At 37.9% G+C, this 16934-nt stretch overlaps 1 protein-coding gene across 2 annotated transcripts in view; it reads right to left on the minus strand.

The window, feature by feature from the left end:
* The window catches only part of ALDH1A2 (aldehyde dehydrogenase 1 family, member A2), a 101572-nt gene that overhangs the window by 41815 nt on the left and 42823 nt on the right, over nucleotides 1-16934 (minus strand). The window contains exons 4-7 of one of the 2 annotated variants that reach the window (XM_012658072.1): nucleotides 15472-15601; nucleotides 2983-3044; nucleotides 863-991; nucleotides 623-736 (exon numbers count right to left, since the gene is read on the minus strand). In XM_012658072.1, the coding sequence (XP_012513526.1) occupies nucleotides 623-736; nucleotides 863-991; nucleotides 2983-3044; nucleotides 15472-15601 (435 nt within the window). The remainder of the gene's footprint in view (nucleotides 1-622; nucleotides 737-862; nucleotides 992-2982; nucleotides 3045-15471; nucleotides 15602-16934) is intronic. The other variant, XM_012658073.1, reaches the window with a different exon arrangement.

Below are 16934 nucleotides of genomic sequence, written 5' to 3' on the forward strand. Positions count from 1 at the left end.
TATATAAATTCTAATTTCAGTGTCTATAACTAAAGTTTTATTAGCACATAGCCATGCTCATTATTATGTATTATCTCTCACTGCTTGGTGCTACCGGGGCATGGTTGAACAGCTGTGACAGAGACCATGTTGCCTGTAAAATCTACATTTATTATCTGGCCCTTGACAGAAAAAAATTTGCTGACCCCTGCTTTATGTCACCCCCTATGGCTGATGGGGCACAGTTAGTTGCCAATTGCATGTACAGGACCTGGCAAACCAATGAGAACAGAACACTGTCTCAATTCTCATCCCTACCAGAGACTAGATTTCCAGCCTAACTTGCTTCTGCCATTATTGTTTTTGACTCAAAAAAGTATCATAGAACCCCAGTTTCTGGGACAGTTTTTACACAGATGGCATCACACAAATGCTTAGAGATCTGTGGCACTGAATGGTCAATGTGTGCCTTTGTTTGAACATTCACCAGCGTTCTATCTATAATACCAAGGTTGCCTTTTGGGGGCTTCCATATTCACTGCCCTGTTGGTGTCCAGCCTATGGGTATTATTTTCAGTGTTCTTTTAACTCCTCTAGTCATTCGCAGGACTGTTTTTCAACTCCTGGTTTCTCAGATACCTACCTCAGTAGACCCCGTGAATGCAATCTTGTCTATGCCAACATGAGAAGCTATTGCTGCTCCAGCTGTTGGCCCGTATCCTGGCAAAATATTGATGACTCCTGGTGGAAAGCCAGCCTAAGAAAACAGAATAGCAGGAAATGTGGCTTGTGAAAACTGATGTATTTTGTTAAATGAGATATGCTCTAACAGGCTCCAACTGTAAAGGGAGTCAGAACCACTCCTGAAGTCCGTTTCTCTTACCTCCTTGATGAGGGCTCCCATGTAGAGTGCACTGAGTGGTGTTTGCTCTGCGGGCTTAATAACTACTGTATTCCCACAGCACAGAGCTGGAGCAATCTTCCAAGCAAACATCAGCAGGGGGAAGTTCCACTGAAAAGAAAAAACTCAAAGTTGATAGATGGAAAAATATTCCTTCACCCCTTTGTTTTCAAGCTGTGAGTTCTCAGATTTCTCAAACTAGTCCTCAACATAAATCTTGTCTACCACCAAGTATAGATGTTTGGATTTTTAATAACTTCATTAAGAATAGAATAGCACTGACCTTGAAAATCTCTCCTTTACTCTCTGTTCAACAAATTACTATATTGCAACTCCTCACCAAAATAAATCTCTTGGTAAAAAGGTTTCGTTTTTTGTTTGTTTTGGTTTGGTTTTTCACTGTTTTACATACTTTTAAATTGGGCTTTGGTTCTAATAAGTTCTTGCATACGAAAACTTTCCCTTGCATCTGAAATTTTTACACTAGGATTTTAAAACTGGTATGAAAGCTCTTCAATGTGGAAAAGCTAGAAAAGAAAATTCTGTGAATTATATTTATGTCAATATGTGTTTCGAGACAGCATTTTTTCTTTACATACATTTACTGTCACAAAACACATATGATCACAAAAAATAAAGGGCATCTACTAATGAGTATGCAAAAATATTCATTTGTCTCCTTCCCACTGCAAAATAAGCTAATGGACACTAAAATATATTTATGTGAGTATATGAATTTGGGGCCAAAAATGGCTTAAGCTGATTTTAAAAGGATATTAAGCTTGTATTGTCATAAGCACAGGCATGAGCCTTAGTACTATCAGGTGTCATTGATAATTTCATTAAGAAAGAAAACAGAAATCCTGGTCCTTGGCTTCAGCCCCTGATCACAATGTGTTTCTGCCTGAAGCATCTCAGCTGCCATCCTTGAAGGATTCTCACTGGCTCTGGCAAGCTTGCAAAAATATACAAGTGTCTTGCCTTCACCAAACACCCAATTTCTTTTCCCCTTAGTTGTTTATAAACTTGGGAGTCCACAGTAATGTTTTAATTCCATCTACAGTATATAAATCTTGGAGTGCAGTAATTGAGCTGGAGCTGGCTGACAAGCAGCTCTTGTCCTATTGGTGAAGTCTGGGGAAGGGCAAGAAGAGCAAGTTGGAGTCCTACAATGCAGGGGACAGGCCACATCCTTGAGCTGATCCAAGTGAGATTTCTTTAGGGGTTTAGGAGAAGAACTTAAATCAAACCTTTCATTTTTCCCTTTTCATTCTCTAATAAATTTCACATTAACCTGGGACTTACCTATCATTTCAACAAACATTAATACCTCCCCCCAAAATCTTTGGTTCCCAAAGCCAAAGTTATCTTTACTTATTCTCCTACATAAGAGAAAACTTCTTCTCTATAATGTAAGAGTTTAATTTGAGCCTCCTCTTGAAATCCTGCCAGAACTATTAGCTAGTACGGTTAGAAGCTTCAGTGATATTTTGTATTGTGCCAAGGGTGTGTATGAGAGAGAGAGAGAGAAAAGAACAATGTTTAATGTTCCAATCCAAACACTAAGCACTACATCTATTTCCCTGTACAAGACACACAACAGCCCGGCATGGTTTCAATTATGGCCGTGACGTTAATTGTACTGCTGTGTCTTCCGTAGTGTCTTCTATCTAGATTCTTGTGAAAAGAAACAGTGGGAAAGAACGGGATTAAAAGACCATATAAAATAATATGCTTGGAAAGATGGTGAGTCACAGTTCTAAAAAATAAACAAGCAAATATAACAAAGCATTAATTTTCCATAAGCAGAATGGACACCCATAACCAAGGGCAGGTTATTAATACACTGTGCTTTGCTTTGCTTATTTTAATCATGAGAATTCCATGACTTGAGAACTCAACTCCTGGTAATGGACCTGAAACCCTATTAACCTGTTCAAATAAGCATTTGCAGGGAGGCTGTTAAAGATATGTCAACAACATGAGCTCAGTTTTTTTCCCCAGTAATGGAAAACACACATCGCTGAGGACCATGTTTTATGTGTCTTTAAGAGAACTGGGTCAAATGAAAATAAATACGAGGTGCGAGGAGATACACTCACTGGGATGATCTGTCCACATACTCCAATGGGTTCATGTCTTGTAAAGGTGAAATAGTCTCCATCTGAAAGAAATAAGCATGATCACTCCCAGAAAGTTTAGATAAGAAGAAAAAAATAGAGAACCTTGGTGAACCTTTTTGGTGGCAGCCAAAAACCAGAAATGAAGTGGAAAAACATCCACTCAACCACGCATACAAACTGGTAGAAGACTATCATTTGGCTAGGGTAGCTCCAGATATGGCTCCCAGACACCCCAACAGAGTACTGAGGCAAGGACCTCTAAGGCAAAATAAAGGACAAATTTATGACACTAGGAGTCCTGTGGGCTGGGGGGTGGGAGAGACTGGAAACCGAATATATTAAAAAACTAAATTTTATATTAAATATTAACATAGGTAGAACAGTTGTTTGATTTTAAAAACTGAGGTGACAAACTTTTTTTTTTTTTTAGAGATGGAGTCTTGCTCTGTCACCTGGGCTGGAATGCAGAACCTCAAACCACTGGGCCTAAGCAATCCTCCTGCCAAAGCCTCCTGAGTAGCCGGGACTATAGGCATGTGCCACCACACTCAACTAATTTTTCTATTTTTTGTAGAGACAGGGTCTTGGTCTTGCTCAGGCTGCTCTTGAACTCCTGGCCTCAAGAAATGCTCCCACCTCGGCCTCCCAAAGTGCTGAGATTACGGGCCTTAGCCACTGAGCCTGACCAGAGGTAACAAATTATTAAATAACTTTCTGAAGTATTAAAAAAAATTAAGTAAAATGCTACTGGGCAATTTTTAAATGCTGGGAAACGGGAAAAAGTGAGGAGTAAAAGTAAGAAATATTTCATAACTCAATCCAGGTGTCAAAATATACTTCCTGGGTACTAGTACAACACAGGCATGTCCAAGGCTATTTAAAGAAGGCAAAATTCCACTTCTTAAAAAAAAACCCATCAATAACCCAAAGCCTCCACCCTCAAACTAGACATAGAAATAAGGATGCCCTTGTATCCCTAGAGGCTAAAAGAAAAAGAGCTTGAGAGAAATTTAATAACCTTGTTTTCCTTATATTAATAGGAATAATGGGCAATTGGAATAATTATCCAGGAAGTCCAAACCAAAGTCTTCTGTAGGAAAATGTCATTGCTTTTATCCGAATTATTTCAAATGGCTAACTGAAATAACCAAAGAATGGCTCGTTTTTAGCAGATGGCATTTCATTTTCAATGTTGGGCAAAGTCTTTGTTTTTTGCTCCCTTGCCAGTCCTTTGGCCACTTCACTAATATTTGTTTTCTCTCTCAGAAGCAGTTCCCCTGGGAAAATGAAGACACTCCACCAATATTCATGGAAGTATAACTATTAGGGACGGGGATGAAGGTGGGGACAGGAGGAGTGTGTGGGTTGGGGAAAGAGAAATGACATGGATTAGAATATTTATTATTCTCTCAACACATCGAAATCACTAACATTTATCACACAAAATTGTTTTAACTAAACTCAAAATTATACATTTTTTAAATAATTAAGTTAGAGGTATCAGTCCCTCTCTCTGATCTCTATTCCTTCTTTTCAAAGAACTTTTATTCACATACAAGTACAGTATATGTAGCATCCTCTATCCTCCTCTTTTTTTATACAAATGGGATCATATTATTCACAATATTTTATATTTTTTCATTTTTTTCATATAAAGCTATCACATCTAATGACTGAATGTTATTCCATTGGCTCAATAAATGATGGTACCACTGTGAGGGACATCCAGGTTGCTTTCAGTTTAGGATATTATAAGTAATTCTGTAAAGACTATCATTATATATATCTTCCAATTCTGTGAAATTTCATGATCAAAGTATATGTATATTTCACATTTTCATAAATATTGCCAAATAACCCTTCAGAAAAGTTAAACAATTTGTAATTCCAATAACCTGCTATTTTTCTACTCTTTAACACTGGGGTTTTTCAAACATTTTAATTACAGTCAATCTGACAGTTGGAAAACGGTAACTTATTTTGATTTGTGTTTAATGATATATGAGGGTGAACATCTTTTCATGTTTATATCCTTTGCCATTTTTTGATTGGGTTATTCCTCTTTTTAGCCATTTGAAAATTTCTATGGATATTAAGAAAATTAGGACTCTGTCATATTATTGCATACTCAATCATAAGAAATGACAGTGATCTAGCACCTCTTACACTTTCCTGGATTAAACTTAAGCCCATTATCCAAAGTGGGGCACCAAAAGAGCAGAAGAACGGGATCCATTTGTACTCACCATCAAATTGGTATTAACTAATCAACACATAAATGCACATATAAGAATAACATTTATTGGCTGTTAGGCAGGGAGGAGGGGAGAGGGGGAAGAGGGAGGAGGGGACGGGTATTTGTATACACAAGGAGTGCAATGCGCACCACCCGAAGGATGGACATATTTTAAACTCGGATTTGGGGGGGGGACCAAGGGCAACATACGTAACCTAAACATCTGTACCCCCATAATATGTTGAAATAAAAGAAAAAAAAAAAAGATTTTCCCCAATCTGCTGCTTGTCTCTTGACTTTGTTCTAAGTATCTTATTTTAAATGGAAGAAATTAGGAAGTAGTCTGGATTTTAAAACTGTAGGAAATTTTTAAAAAATACATCTCCTATCATAGAAAAAAATAACCAAGATATCGAAAACTGTCCACGGGATGACAATAAGAAGTCCAAGTAGTATTTTAAAAAATCAAATTCACTATCTTAGCTCTGTATGCAGAGAACTCGAGAATCTTCTGAATAGATACTTTACTGAATAGATTCTTTACTATTGTACAAGTTACTATGATTCTTCAATTTATAAATCTCTGGAAAGGTTTTTCATGAGGAGCAACAACACTGATCAATAGGCCAGAGAATTTCTCTTGTCTTCCCCAACTAAACTCTGTAATTTGGCTAAGGTGGTAGATTCCAGTAGACAGTCACAGAGCATAGAATCAGAGTGTAATGTCCAGATGCAGTACAAACAGGGCTGAGAAAAAAAGGGGAAAATGAACTGAAGACAAGCACAGGTGTTTCCTTTAGCAGCACATGTAGGAACCTGGAATGGTTCAGAGAAAATTCACAAGGCACCTGCGCAAGCACAGCATGGTGGTTCATAAAGCATCCCCCTCTCCATTCTACATGTTTAAGAATTTAGTTGTATTACTTACATAATGTCAAAAGTCACTGAAAAAATGAAAGCGAGAGGAAAAAAATTGTAGACAAAATCTTAAAAATCTGACCTCATGAGGAACTGAGCTTGACTCCATAATTGTGTTCCAAGAGAAACTGAGTTACGGGGAATGAAAACTTCCTTGGATAAACTGTTCACAGATTTGATAAACATTTAGCTAAAGGCTAACAAGGAGAGGGACTGAATCTTCTAATCTCTACAGTTCCTTTAAACACTAAATAAAAAAATAAAGGGTATTTTAATGCTTTCATTCTTCCCAAAAGAGCACTGAGTGGAAGGGATAAGGAAAGGGCCCTAGACCTTGTGAGCTGTTTGTATTCCCACTTGGATAGTGATAGATGACACCCCTAGTCTGCCCCTGGGGTCCTGGCAAACACGAGCACTATGCCTTCTACAGGTACCCTCGGCTAGAGCTAACGGCACCCAAGAGGTCCTTTGAAACTACTAAGACCCTGCTCTGGATCCCACAGAGCTTCTAGATCAGGGTTACCTTAAGGCCAGTCCCTCAAGAGCCACCTCCATAATTTCAAACTTAACTGTGAACACAAAGCACCCAGAGATCTTGTTAAAATGCAGACTGCGAATCAACAAGTCTGGGGTGAGAACTGAGAATCTGCATTTCTCCATCCTTCCAGGTGATGCCGGTGTTTCTGATCCACAGACCACACTCCAAGTAGCAAGATCCAGAGGAATCAAGAGGGGAAAGGGGGTCCATGACCTGTAGTTGCTTTTCAGTTGTCTTACTTCATTTTTATTATTTGCCTCTCTGATAACTCTACTAATTTGCCTGAAAGGAGTTTGAAGGGTAGGAGAATCTGATCAGTGTTTTTAATACTTTTAAAGTAGTAAAATAAGAACAAAAACACAACATATGCAGAACTTTATAAAATAGTCTCACATCCTTACCTCATTTCACACCCAAAACTACTTGGAACAAAACAAAGCAACTATCATTATCAACACTGTATAAATGGAGAAATTATGGCACACAGAGGTTAAGTCCAAAGTGATATATATATATATATATAACTAACTGGTGAAGCTGTCGCTCCTGGACTTGCATTTGGGCCTTCAGACTTCTAGTTTTTTGCCCATAAAAACATATTAAAGACCTTTTTGTGTGCCGGACTGAGGTGGATAATCACAAACTACAGAATTAAAGTATAATTTCAAGAAAGAGTACAAATGGAGTAAAAATAAAACAAACAAAAAAACCAATGACAATCCTTTTGTGAAGAAGAGTGAAGATGATTCTTTGATAATCTGGGCACTGAGAACTCACGCAAACTCTGGTATGTTAAGTTACAAAGAGAACACTACAGAGCAACGCTCCCTTGGGTGGGGGAGCCCAGGACCAAGTGCCTCTTTCCTTGTCATCTAGGCAGAGATGACTCTCTCTCTTCCATACCTATGATGATATATATAAAGAGTATTCTTCTCTGTCCAGAAGAAAAATTATAGCCATTTTTCCATCTTTTATATTAATAATGATCTCTAAATACAGCAGGATGACTTAAAAGCGTTCCCTCGTTTCTCTAGTTTTGTGTTATAAGCTCAACAGCTTGATATAGAAGCAGCTTCGCCCAAACTCCAATACAACGTTTTAGGCTACGATGATTTTAGGTCTTCTAACCAAACATAAGGCATTACAGAGAGGGCTTAGACTCAGCAAAAAAAGGGTTGCATTTCATGAGGTAGCAGAAAAATGTTCTGAATACCACATTCTGTGTCAACAGGTTAGAACATAACTATGGTGGAGAAAAAACTAAAGAAGAGATGAGAGACCAATATTAAATATTAAATCACATGTGTAGGACTTTTTATTTGTCAGTCTCTTTCCTTTCATTCAAAAAAGTAAAAAATTCAGAATAATAGATACTGGGCTTAAAACAGGTTTAAAGACATAGCCAGAGACAACTTTTCTGGTATGTTTTTATATCTGAGTGTTTTTAATGACCAAAGAGTAGTTTATGACTCATGAAGAATATAAAAAATCTTACAATTAAATACTTCATGATACTATGAATTCAGCTGAACTGTGGATTAAATTGTACTGAATATGTGTGCGCTGAGCCATTTCTTAATTATGACTGTAATTAAGAAAAGCCTTTGCTCGTAGAGATAAGTAATAGAATAAGCCTCCTCTGTATCTGGGAACTATTGAGACACTGTTCTAAGTTTTTTGATGGGGGCTTATAAAATTACACAGAAGAGGCTGGATGTGGTGGCTCACACCTATATTCTTAGCACTTTGGGAGGTTGAGGTGGGAATATTGCTTGAGTCCAGGTGTTTGAGACCAGCCTGGGCAAAATAGTGAGACCCCATTTCTATGAAAAAAAAATAGAAAAATTAGCCAGCTATGGTAGCTCATGCCTGTAGTCACAGCTACTTGCGAAGCTGAGGCAGGAGGATTGCTTGCATAAGCCCAGGAGTTTGAGGTTGAAATGAGCTATGAGCACACCACTATATTCTAGCCCAGGCAACAGAGCAAGACCCTGTCTCAAAAAAAAAAAAAAAAAAAAAAAAAAAAAATTACACAGAAGAGATAGTAATATTTAGTTAATTAGAATAATTTAAGTTTTTGGATAATTTCTATAAGACAAACATTAATTCTTAAAGCAGATTTTATAAATTCCTGAAAATTTTTTTGACAGAATTTTTATTCTCATAACAGTATCAGGCATTGACGCATTCTATATATAAACTAGAGAAAGTGTGATTAGGCAAGCAGTATAGTCAATAAAATCAGAAAAATCTGAAATATGTCAGAAATTGAGGATAAACTTATCAAACATGTACCTCATGAAATAGCTCCCTATTATAACATTTGCATTTCAAGAACTTTAGCAAATTTTATATGCCTAATAACAATAAACGTGAGTTCATTCAGTGGCATAAAAATCTGTAATGTAATTTAGTGAATAAAAGTCATCTTCCGATCTCTAATCTGTGTACAGAATTACCATTCAAGGAGCTGGAAACCCTTTTGATGACCCCAGTATTAAACAATTAGATCAATTACATCGAACTATTCCATTATGTACCCTAGCAGATTCCTATGCATGTGACACTAAACAGACCTCACTGAACATTTCACAGCTATAATGATAAACTCTGTAAATGCCTACACAAACACTGAAACTTTATGTTAGTATGAAGTGGTACCAACACTTTTCTTCCCAGGAGTCTGCTGGTAGCTTCTAAGAAGTTAGATTACATGTTCCTGAGTCTTTCATGAAGGTATCTTAGTTCTACCACTACATGATCTTGAGAAAAAGTTAATTTACTTCTCTAGACCTTGGTTTCTTCATGAAATGAGGAGATAGGCCTTAGGAATTCCTGAAGCCCTTTCAGCCTCAACCTCTTAATGAGGTTCCTTGTGAAGATGACTTCACAACCTCCTGTCACCATCAATTCAAGTCCCATTAACTACCCCTGGGTCTTCTTAGATGGGCAGAGCAAATAAGCCCTCACTCTCATTCTGATGAGATTTCAGATTTTACCCTGTGCATTGGCTGCTGATGACACTAAAGCAGACCAAGCAGACAGAAGGCAAAACCTTAGGATCTGAGTCAGTGTCCTCGTGTATTTGTAGCATATTCTTTTGTTTAACAGGTAAAACTGAAGATAGTGAAGCAGATAAATAATTACACATGACCTGGGTAGTCTTTAACCTGTTCTACACGCTAATATATCACAAAGCCATTTTTATGTCAGAATTCAGCTTAAAGCATGGACTACATTTTCTCTGCTTACGTATCACAAAATCAATAATATCGACACTATCACAGAGAAAAGTCTAAGGTAATACAAGTCAATTAGCTTCTATTTTTCCCTCAGTACACTGATAACAAGCTTTGATCCTTCCTTCATCACAAGGAGGTTGTGGACATGAAAGGAACAGAGGATTCCGATAAAGGTTAAAAATATCAAAAAATGGGGAAAATAATACTTTTCTTCAGGGCTGCTATTAGATATTATAGATAATATAACAGGTACAAAGAAAGTGTTCGATGAATCATAGTAATGATTATTATTTATCATCATAATTAGGAGCTGCCATAGTAGGAGGGTCAGAGCATGGGATTTATGGTCAGAGAGAATGGCAGGACAGAATGGATGGTGTTGTAAAGGAAGCAATATCAAGACCCTTGTGAATCAAAGTGGTATTGCACAATTCTTCAGGCATATCCAACTGTGGCCCTTGAGTGGGTTGGAATGAAGAGTGGGGGCAGAAATTCCCAATTCAAAGGAAGAAACAGCTGTCTAGTTCACGGATCAAAAGTGGTCATGAGATAATTCTTTTCTCTTCTTCTGAAATATTCTAGTGGGAGGCTACCCTTCAGGGGAGAGATTAAGCAGATAACATGCTCTCTCCAAATGATTACCCATTTATTATCAAAGTGCTCTTTCTAAAATACAATTTTGATCAAGGCACTCATCTATTTAAAATATAATAATTCAGTGATTCACTGTTGACTACAGAATAAAACTTGTAGCAGGGCTGACCCAGGCTCAGAGCTCCACTGTCTTCTCTGTCTGGCTATACTTTCAGATCCACTAACACACTGTACTCTCCTCCTTCCATGCTTTTCACAGGCCATTACCACTGCCTGTGATGCCCCTATCTCCATCTTCACTTACTTGTCCTTCAGGGATCACCTTGCACATCCCACCTCCTTCTCCAGGAAGCCTTAATACTGGGTAGATGTCTCTCCTATGGAGTCTTATCAAACTTCATATTTCCGTATCTGAATAGGCCACACTGTATTACAGTTTCCTGTCTACTTGTTTCTTTTCTTTATTATTCTATGAACATCCAAGTTATTTGCCTTTGTATCCCCAGTGCCTAACACAGGACCTGAAACATAGCAGGTGCTCAAAAAATTTTGCTGAATTAATTAATGTATGAAGAAATGAGTGGAATAAGAAGCTGAAGCTAATGCCTAGGGGAGGAAGTAAAAGCAGAGCTCTTCCCACTGCGTGGTACCTTCCTCAGCCTTCCTAAATGGGAAGGAGTACACAGACAACAGCATAATTCCTCCCACTCTTTTTGGTTCTTATCCTTTAGGGTCAGAGATGCTAAGCTGAGTAAACATGGAATATGATTCAATGTATTAATATTAAAGCAAAGTAGTCTTATATTTTCAAATTTAAAAAAAGAAACTTGCAGGTTCTTTTTTATGCATAACCAGACAGAACTATGTGCTTTTCATTCCTGACACTCATTACAAAAGCCTCTTTCACCCATATGGTTATGATCTAGGCAGGGAGATCCACAATCTTAAGTGTTCCAGAACATTTAAGATTCATAAATGCCATCTTCAGAAAACTAGATTCTAGACACAGCATATCTTTGTTATTCATGGATTCTGTATTTGAGAACTTTCCTACTTGTTCAAATTTATTTGTAACTCCCAAATCAGTACTCATGTCACTTTCATAGTCATTGACAGGCATATGCATCCAGAGCAGGAAAAAATTTGAGTTGCCCATGGAACACATTCTCAGTTGAGATTGAACAAGGTGACACTCTGCCTTCCTGGTTTAGCTCTCACACTGTAAAAAAAAAATTGTCCTTTTTTGGGTCTGTTTAGTGCCACATTTTTCACATTTCTGTGCCTTTTATTCATGATTTCTCTGTTTACAATGGCCCCTAAGCATAGGGCCGAAGTGCTGTTTAGTGTTCCTGAGTGCAAGAAGGCTGTGATGTACCTTATGGAGAAACTACATGTGTTAGACAAGCTTTGTCCAGGCATGAATTATAGTGCTGCTGGCTGGTTGGCCATGAGTTTGATGCTCATAAATCAACAATATATATATTAAACAAGAGGTCTTTCAACAAAAACACACATAAAACTAGATCATATTTTGATCACTGGATAAAAATGTTGTGACCAGGAGCTTGCAGGAACCTAACCCTGTATTTCCCCTAGGAGCAATAGTTCAGTATTTGCTATTTCAGTGTCAGTGATAACTTTATAGAACATAACTACCATGAATAATAAGAATCAACTGCATATTAATCTAAAAATCTTCAAAAGGTTAAAGACTTCACCAGGGCAACTGGCCTCTTCATATTCCTGCCCTGCTGAACCAATCTCCATAAGAAGAGAGTTTACAATGGCTAAGGCAGAAACTTGGGTTTGAATCTTAGGCCTGCCACTTACTGACCATGTGGCCTTGTTCAGGACACTAAACCTTTACCATCTTATTTTGTTATCTGTAAAATGGGTGTAATACCTATTTAAATCCAGCCTATCTCACAGGATCACATGGAGAGTTTCAAAGATACTGAATGTGAAAGAACATTTTATATGCTCAACTGGTATAGTAATATATAGTACATCATTCCTTTATAATTCCAAATATAATATTAGGATGTTTTGCAGAGAAACATATGTAACACATGGTTAGAGACTAATCTAGATTCCACTGTGGGGAAAAAGCCAAGCATGCAGAGAAAAAAAGTCAAGCTGATGTTAAATTACGGAGTTATAAATGACAAATAAATGGATTGATTGAACAAATCTAGAATAAATACATGAATAATTACAATCCCCTTACCCCAATTTTCCTCTATAGCCCTCCTGATTTAGTCCAGCTAGATTTACTAAGCACTGGACTAGACAAAGGCACTGTTGGCTGAATTCTCAGTAGCCTCTAGGCAAGCCCCAATGTATCTAAAACTGGAACAGAAAGGAAAGCTGCCAAGTTCACCTCTGTCTCCATGCTCTCTCATCTGTTTGAGATACCATGGTGAAAGCCATAACCCAAACCCCAGCCTCCTAACAGCTCTGCCTGCAGACCTGACCCCAGGGAGAGTCCCTCATCCTAGTATGCCTCTAAATGCACATTCAGAAAAACTGGGGAAACAAAAAATTACTTAGGTTTAAAAGAATTTCTCATTTTTTCCCCTTCATTGGCTGAACATCAGGAATGAGCAAAGGTGAGAAGGACTACTCTGAGAGCCTTTTCTAAGCTCTGTATTTCTGACTCCTAGGTCAGCATCCTCAGGATCTCCAAAGAGAATGAGATAAAAAAATGAGGCTTATGGACCAACCACCTCTATTGCCAGATAAAGTTCCATATTTAAAGCATCAAATATCATCATAGACTCCAATAAATCTTTATCTAAACATGGTCTTCCCTCCAGAGGAAGTAAAAAAAAAAAATCAGGACACTGTTAGGCCAAATAGAGACCTATATGTACTGCCTTCTGTTTCACCTCATTCCTAAGATATTTAAATGCCTGAAACATATTTGTTGTTTTAATAGTGAAATGGCAGGTGAGGTCGGGACAAAAAATCTGGGGTCTTCGATCTTGTTAATTTACCTTTCTGTACTGAAATAGGAGATGCCAACATAAAAAGGCTGACACATGTCCGGTTTTTGACAAAGGTTTTAATTCTCAAGGCCTCCAGCAGGTATGCTCATAATGAATAGTGACTCCCTGCCTCACTTAGGCCATCCCCAAATCCTGCAAATGATGCTGGAGAACAGTTGTTCTGTAATATCCTTAGAGTCAGAACTGAACTAAGATTCTGACATTCCCCAAGAGCAATCCTTCCCATCCTTCTGAGTCCGCTGAACAAGGGAAATCTTTGAGTGGTGGGGAAGAGCACCTACAATCAGACACCCATTTTCTAAAGGCTAACATTACACATGTCGTCATTTGTGGGGGTCATTATCAAATAGTCCTTTGAAGTCTTGTTCTATCCTTTCTCTATTCTCACTATGACTACTTTTTCCTTTCTCACTCCATGCCCACATGAGGCATCACAACAGCTACCTCGCTTGGTGCCGCTCTCTGTAGCCTCCCCTTGCTACTCAAGGCAGATGACCAGCAACACAGATATCACCGGGAAGCTAGTTAGAAATGCAGAGTCTCAGGCCCCCACCTCAAATCTATTCAATCAGAAACTGCACTTGAAGAACACCCCAGGTGATCTGTATGCACAATAAAGTTTGGGAAGCACTGCTCCAGGCCACCCACACTATCAGCCAAACCACCCCCTTTTCTGGTAAATCAATGTTGCTCAGCCTGCCTATGAAGGCCCACAGGGACACACCAAAGTCCCCAGCACTACCTTCCGCTCTTGTTAGTATGGCCACTCCATGGAAAGCAGACTGCTTTCCAGAGAACACAGGTAGAGCACCTGGCCCAGTACTTATTTAGTAGCATCTAGTATCCACTTAATAAACTTGCATTTTCTTTCCTTATGTTTACTCACTATTCTCCACATCCTATTATTTCTTTCAGTCTGTCCCTTTCCTGTAATGATATCTCTTCCTCCCAAGATCTAAAATGGATCCTCTGGTGAAATGATTATAAGCCTAGTCTCTAATGTCAAAATTTTAGTTCTAAAACTTATTTGCTATGTTAATTAGGATAACTATTAATATTTAACTTCTCTAGGCATCAGTTTCCACCCGTATAAACTGACGATGTTTATAATTGTGCCTTCCTCTTCAGGCTGCTGTGAAAGCATTCGACTGGTGTTAGCTATCACTAGTATTCAAGCTCAGAACAAGACCTCTCCACTGACTGCTTTAGTCTTAGATACTTTTCCTCTCCTTTAAAGGGCTACAGCCCTGACAGGCAAAGCATACAACTTAGCACCTAATTATAACTATCCTGCAGGGACCTTTACTTGTTGTTTTGTTGCTGGTTTTGTCTTCTGACCTGGATCTTAATAATTTTAAAAAAGGATCTTAATAATTTTTACATTACTTTAAAAATAATTATTGTTGTTTTTGCAGATCATGAAAGTAATTCATGGTCATTATAGGAAACATAGAAAATAGAGAAAAACAAAACAAAGAAATTGAAAATCATCCACAATCTCACCACTCAGAGACAACAACTGTTAACATTTCAGAGTATTTCCTTCTAAAGAGTAGATCTTATGTTTCTGGAGGGCAAGGACCAAGACTTAATCTTCTTGACATTTTCCCTGATTTCTCCCTGCCCAACTCCCTTCCAAACTCCTAGCACCTAACCTAGCACGGTGCTGAGCACTGAGCAACTGATGAATATATACCTGTTCCTTAGGTGAATGATGTACTGATTTAAGTGGCTTGCCCCTACACTTATATGTGGACTATCTGTATATAGAAATCGGGACGATGTCAGTTAGTGACATAATTTTTTTGGTTCTTTGCTCAGTTCAAACTGCTATAAGTGTATTCCACGTGACTGCTATTCATGTTTGGTGGTGAAAATGTGTGTCTGTGAAGCCTCACATTTCCCTTGTCAACATACTCAGATTTCACGTACCTACAGGAATGGTCATCCCATGAATTTTATCAGCCCAGCCTGCATAGTACCGAAGGGTTTTGATGACGCCCTGCAAATCCACATAAAATGCTTGGAGGAATGGTTTGCCACCATTTAGGGATTCCATGGTCTGTAGGAAAACAAATGGAGAGGAATCAAATCCCCAGAACTTCCCAGTGATACACGAATTTCTAGCATGGAAGAAAAAAGGAAAAGAGAGAATATAAATGAATATGAATGGTGATACATACCTGGTCAACTCTGATTTCCCAAATAAAAGGATTTCTAGTACTGTCAGTTTGGTTTAGTTTCTAGTAAAAACCACAACGAGTATATATGTGCATGTTCTTGTGATGTGTGTTTCCAGTTACCACTGTCCAAATATATAAACACAATATTTCTTTAACTGATAATAAAGAAATGTTCTACTTGTCAAACCAGCTTCTGTTACATTAATGATCAGAGCTTACTGGGGATTTTTTGGAGTCTATGCCAGTAATCTGAATCCATAAAGAGGAGCAGGAACATGGGCTATTTATGCAACTGATGAGAATATAAAATGTTCTCCACAGCTGCCAAGCCCCCTGCTGAGAAATGGAATATCCATGGTGCACAATGAGTTTATTTATTACCACCAAATAAACAAGATCTCCTTTAGGGAAGCCCAGACTTTAACAACTTAAAGGCTGATCTTTTGGTAAACATTTATGTTAAACACCATTATCTATTAAGAGTGAAATATCTAGTCCGTTTAATAAAAACAGCAATATTAAAACAGCTTTAGATTGTAAACATTATTATTTTAATGACATGTTCCTACTGGCTAGGTCTGTAACAAAAACAATGAAAAATGAACAAACTGAAATGAGAAAAGAATATTTTGACTTGAGAGGTATCACAGGTGTTACAAGTTTAACAAATGAAATAAACAAAAACACACGTTTATAATTTCACTTTTTTTTGTTCTTCTTTTTTTATTTTCTAAGGCCCAGGGGCAGGGCTTGGACTGCGGGCCAGGACCTGCTCTGCCCTCTGGCTCCACCCTGGGGCGCAGCGAGCTCATAATTTCACTTTTTTTATAAGGACATTTTTATAACACATACTGGTGTGAAAATTATTAGATTGCTTAAAAAGCTAAAATTGAAATAGTCTCCATTCGATGAGATGAAAATACTATTACTTACGGTGCAATTTATCTATTTACTATGTGTACAAGAAACTCATTTTAAAATATGTTACTTACCACTATATATTGGCTCACCTTTATTAAAGGGAATCAAATTATTTCCCACTAATTTTTAGAACATTTATATGTTCCTAAGATAGGCAGTACATAATCTATGCAGCTAGCATAAAGCCAAAGTCTACACAGCAGAGTGAAGTAGACTCAATAATCCGAATCCGGGCGACTTAAATGTTACCTATGAGCTGTTGACATCAGCCAAATTCACCTGAGAGTTGCC

The sequence above is a fragment of the Propithecus coquereli genome, unplaced genomic scaffold (assembly GCF_000956105.1).
Source record: "Propithecus coquereli isolate 6110/MARCELLA unplaced genomic scaffold, Pcoq_1.0 Scaffold57, whole genome shotgun sequence".
Lineage (NCBI taxonomy): Eukaryota > Metazoa > Chordata > Mammalia > Primates > Indriidae > Propithecus > Propithecus coquereli.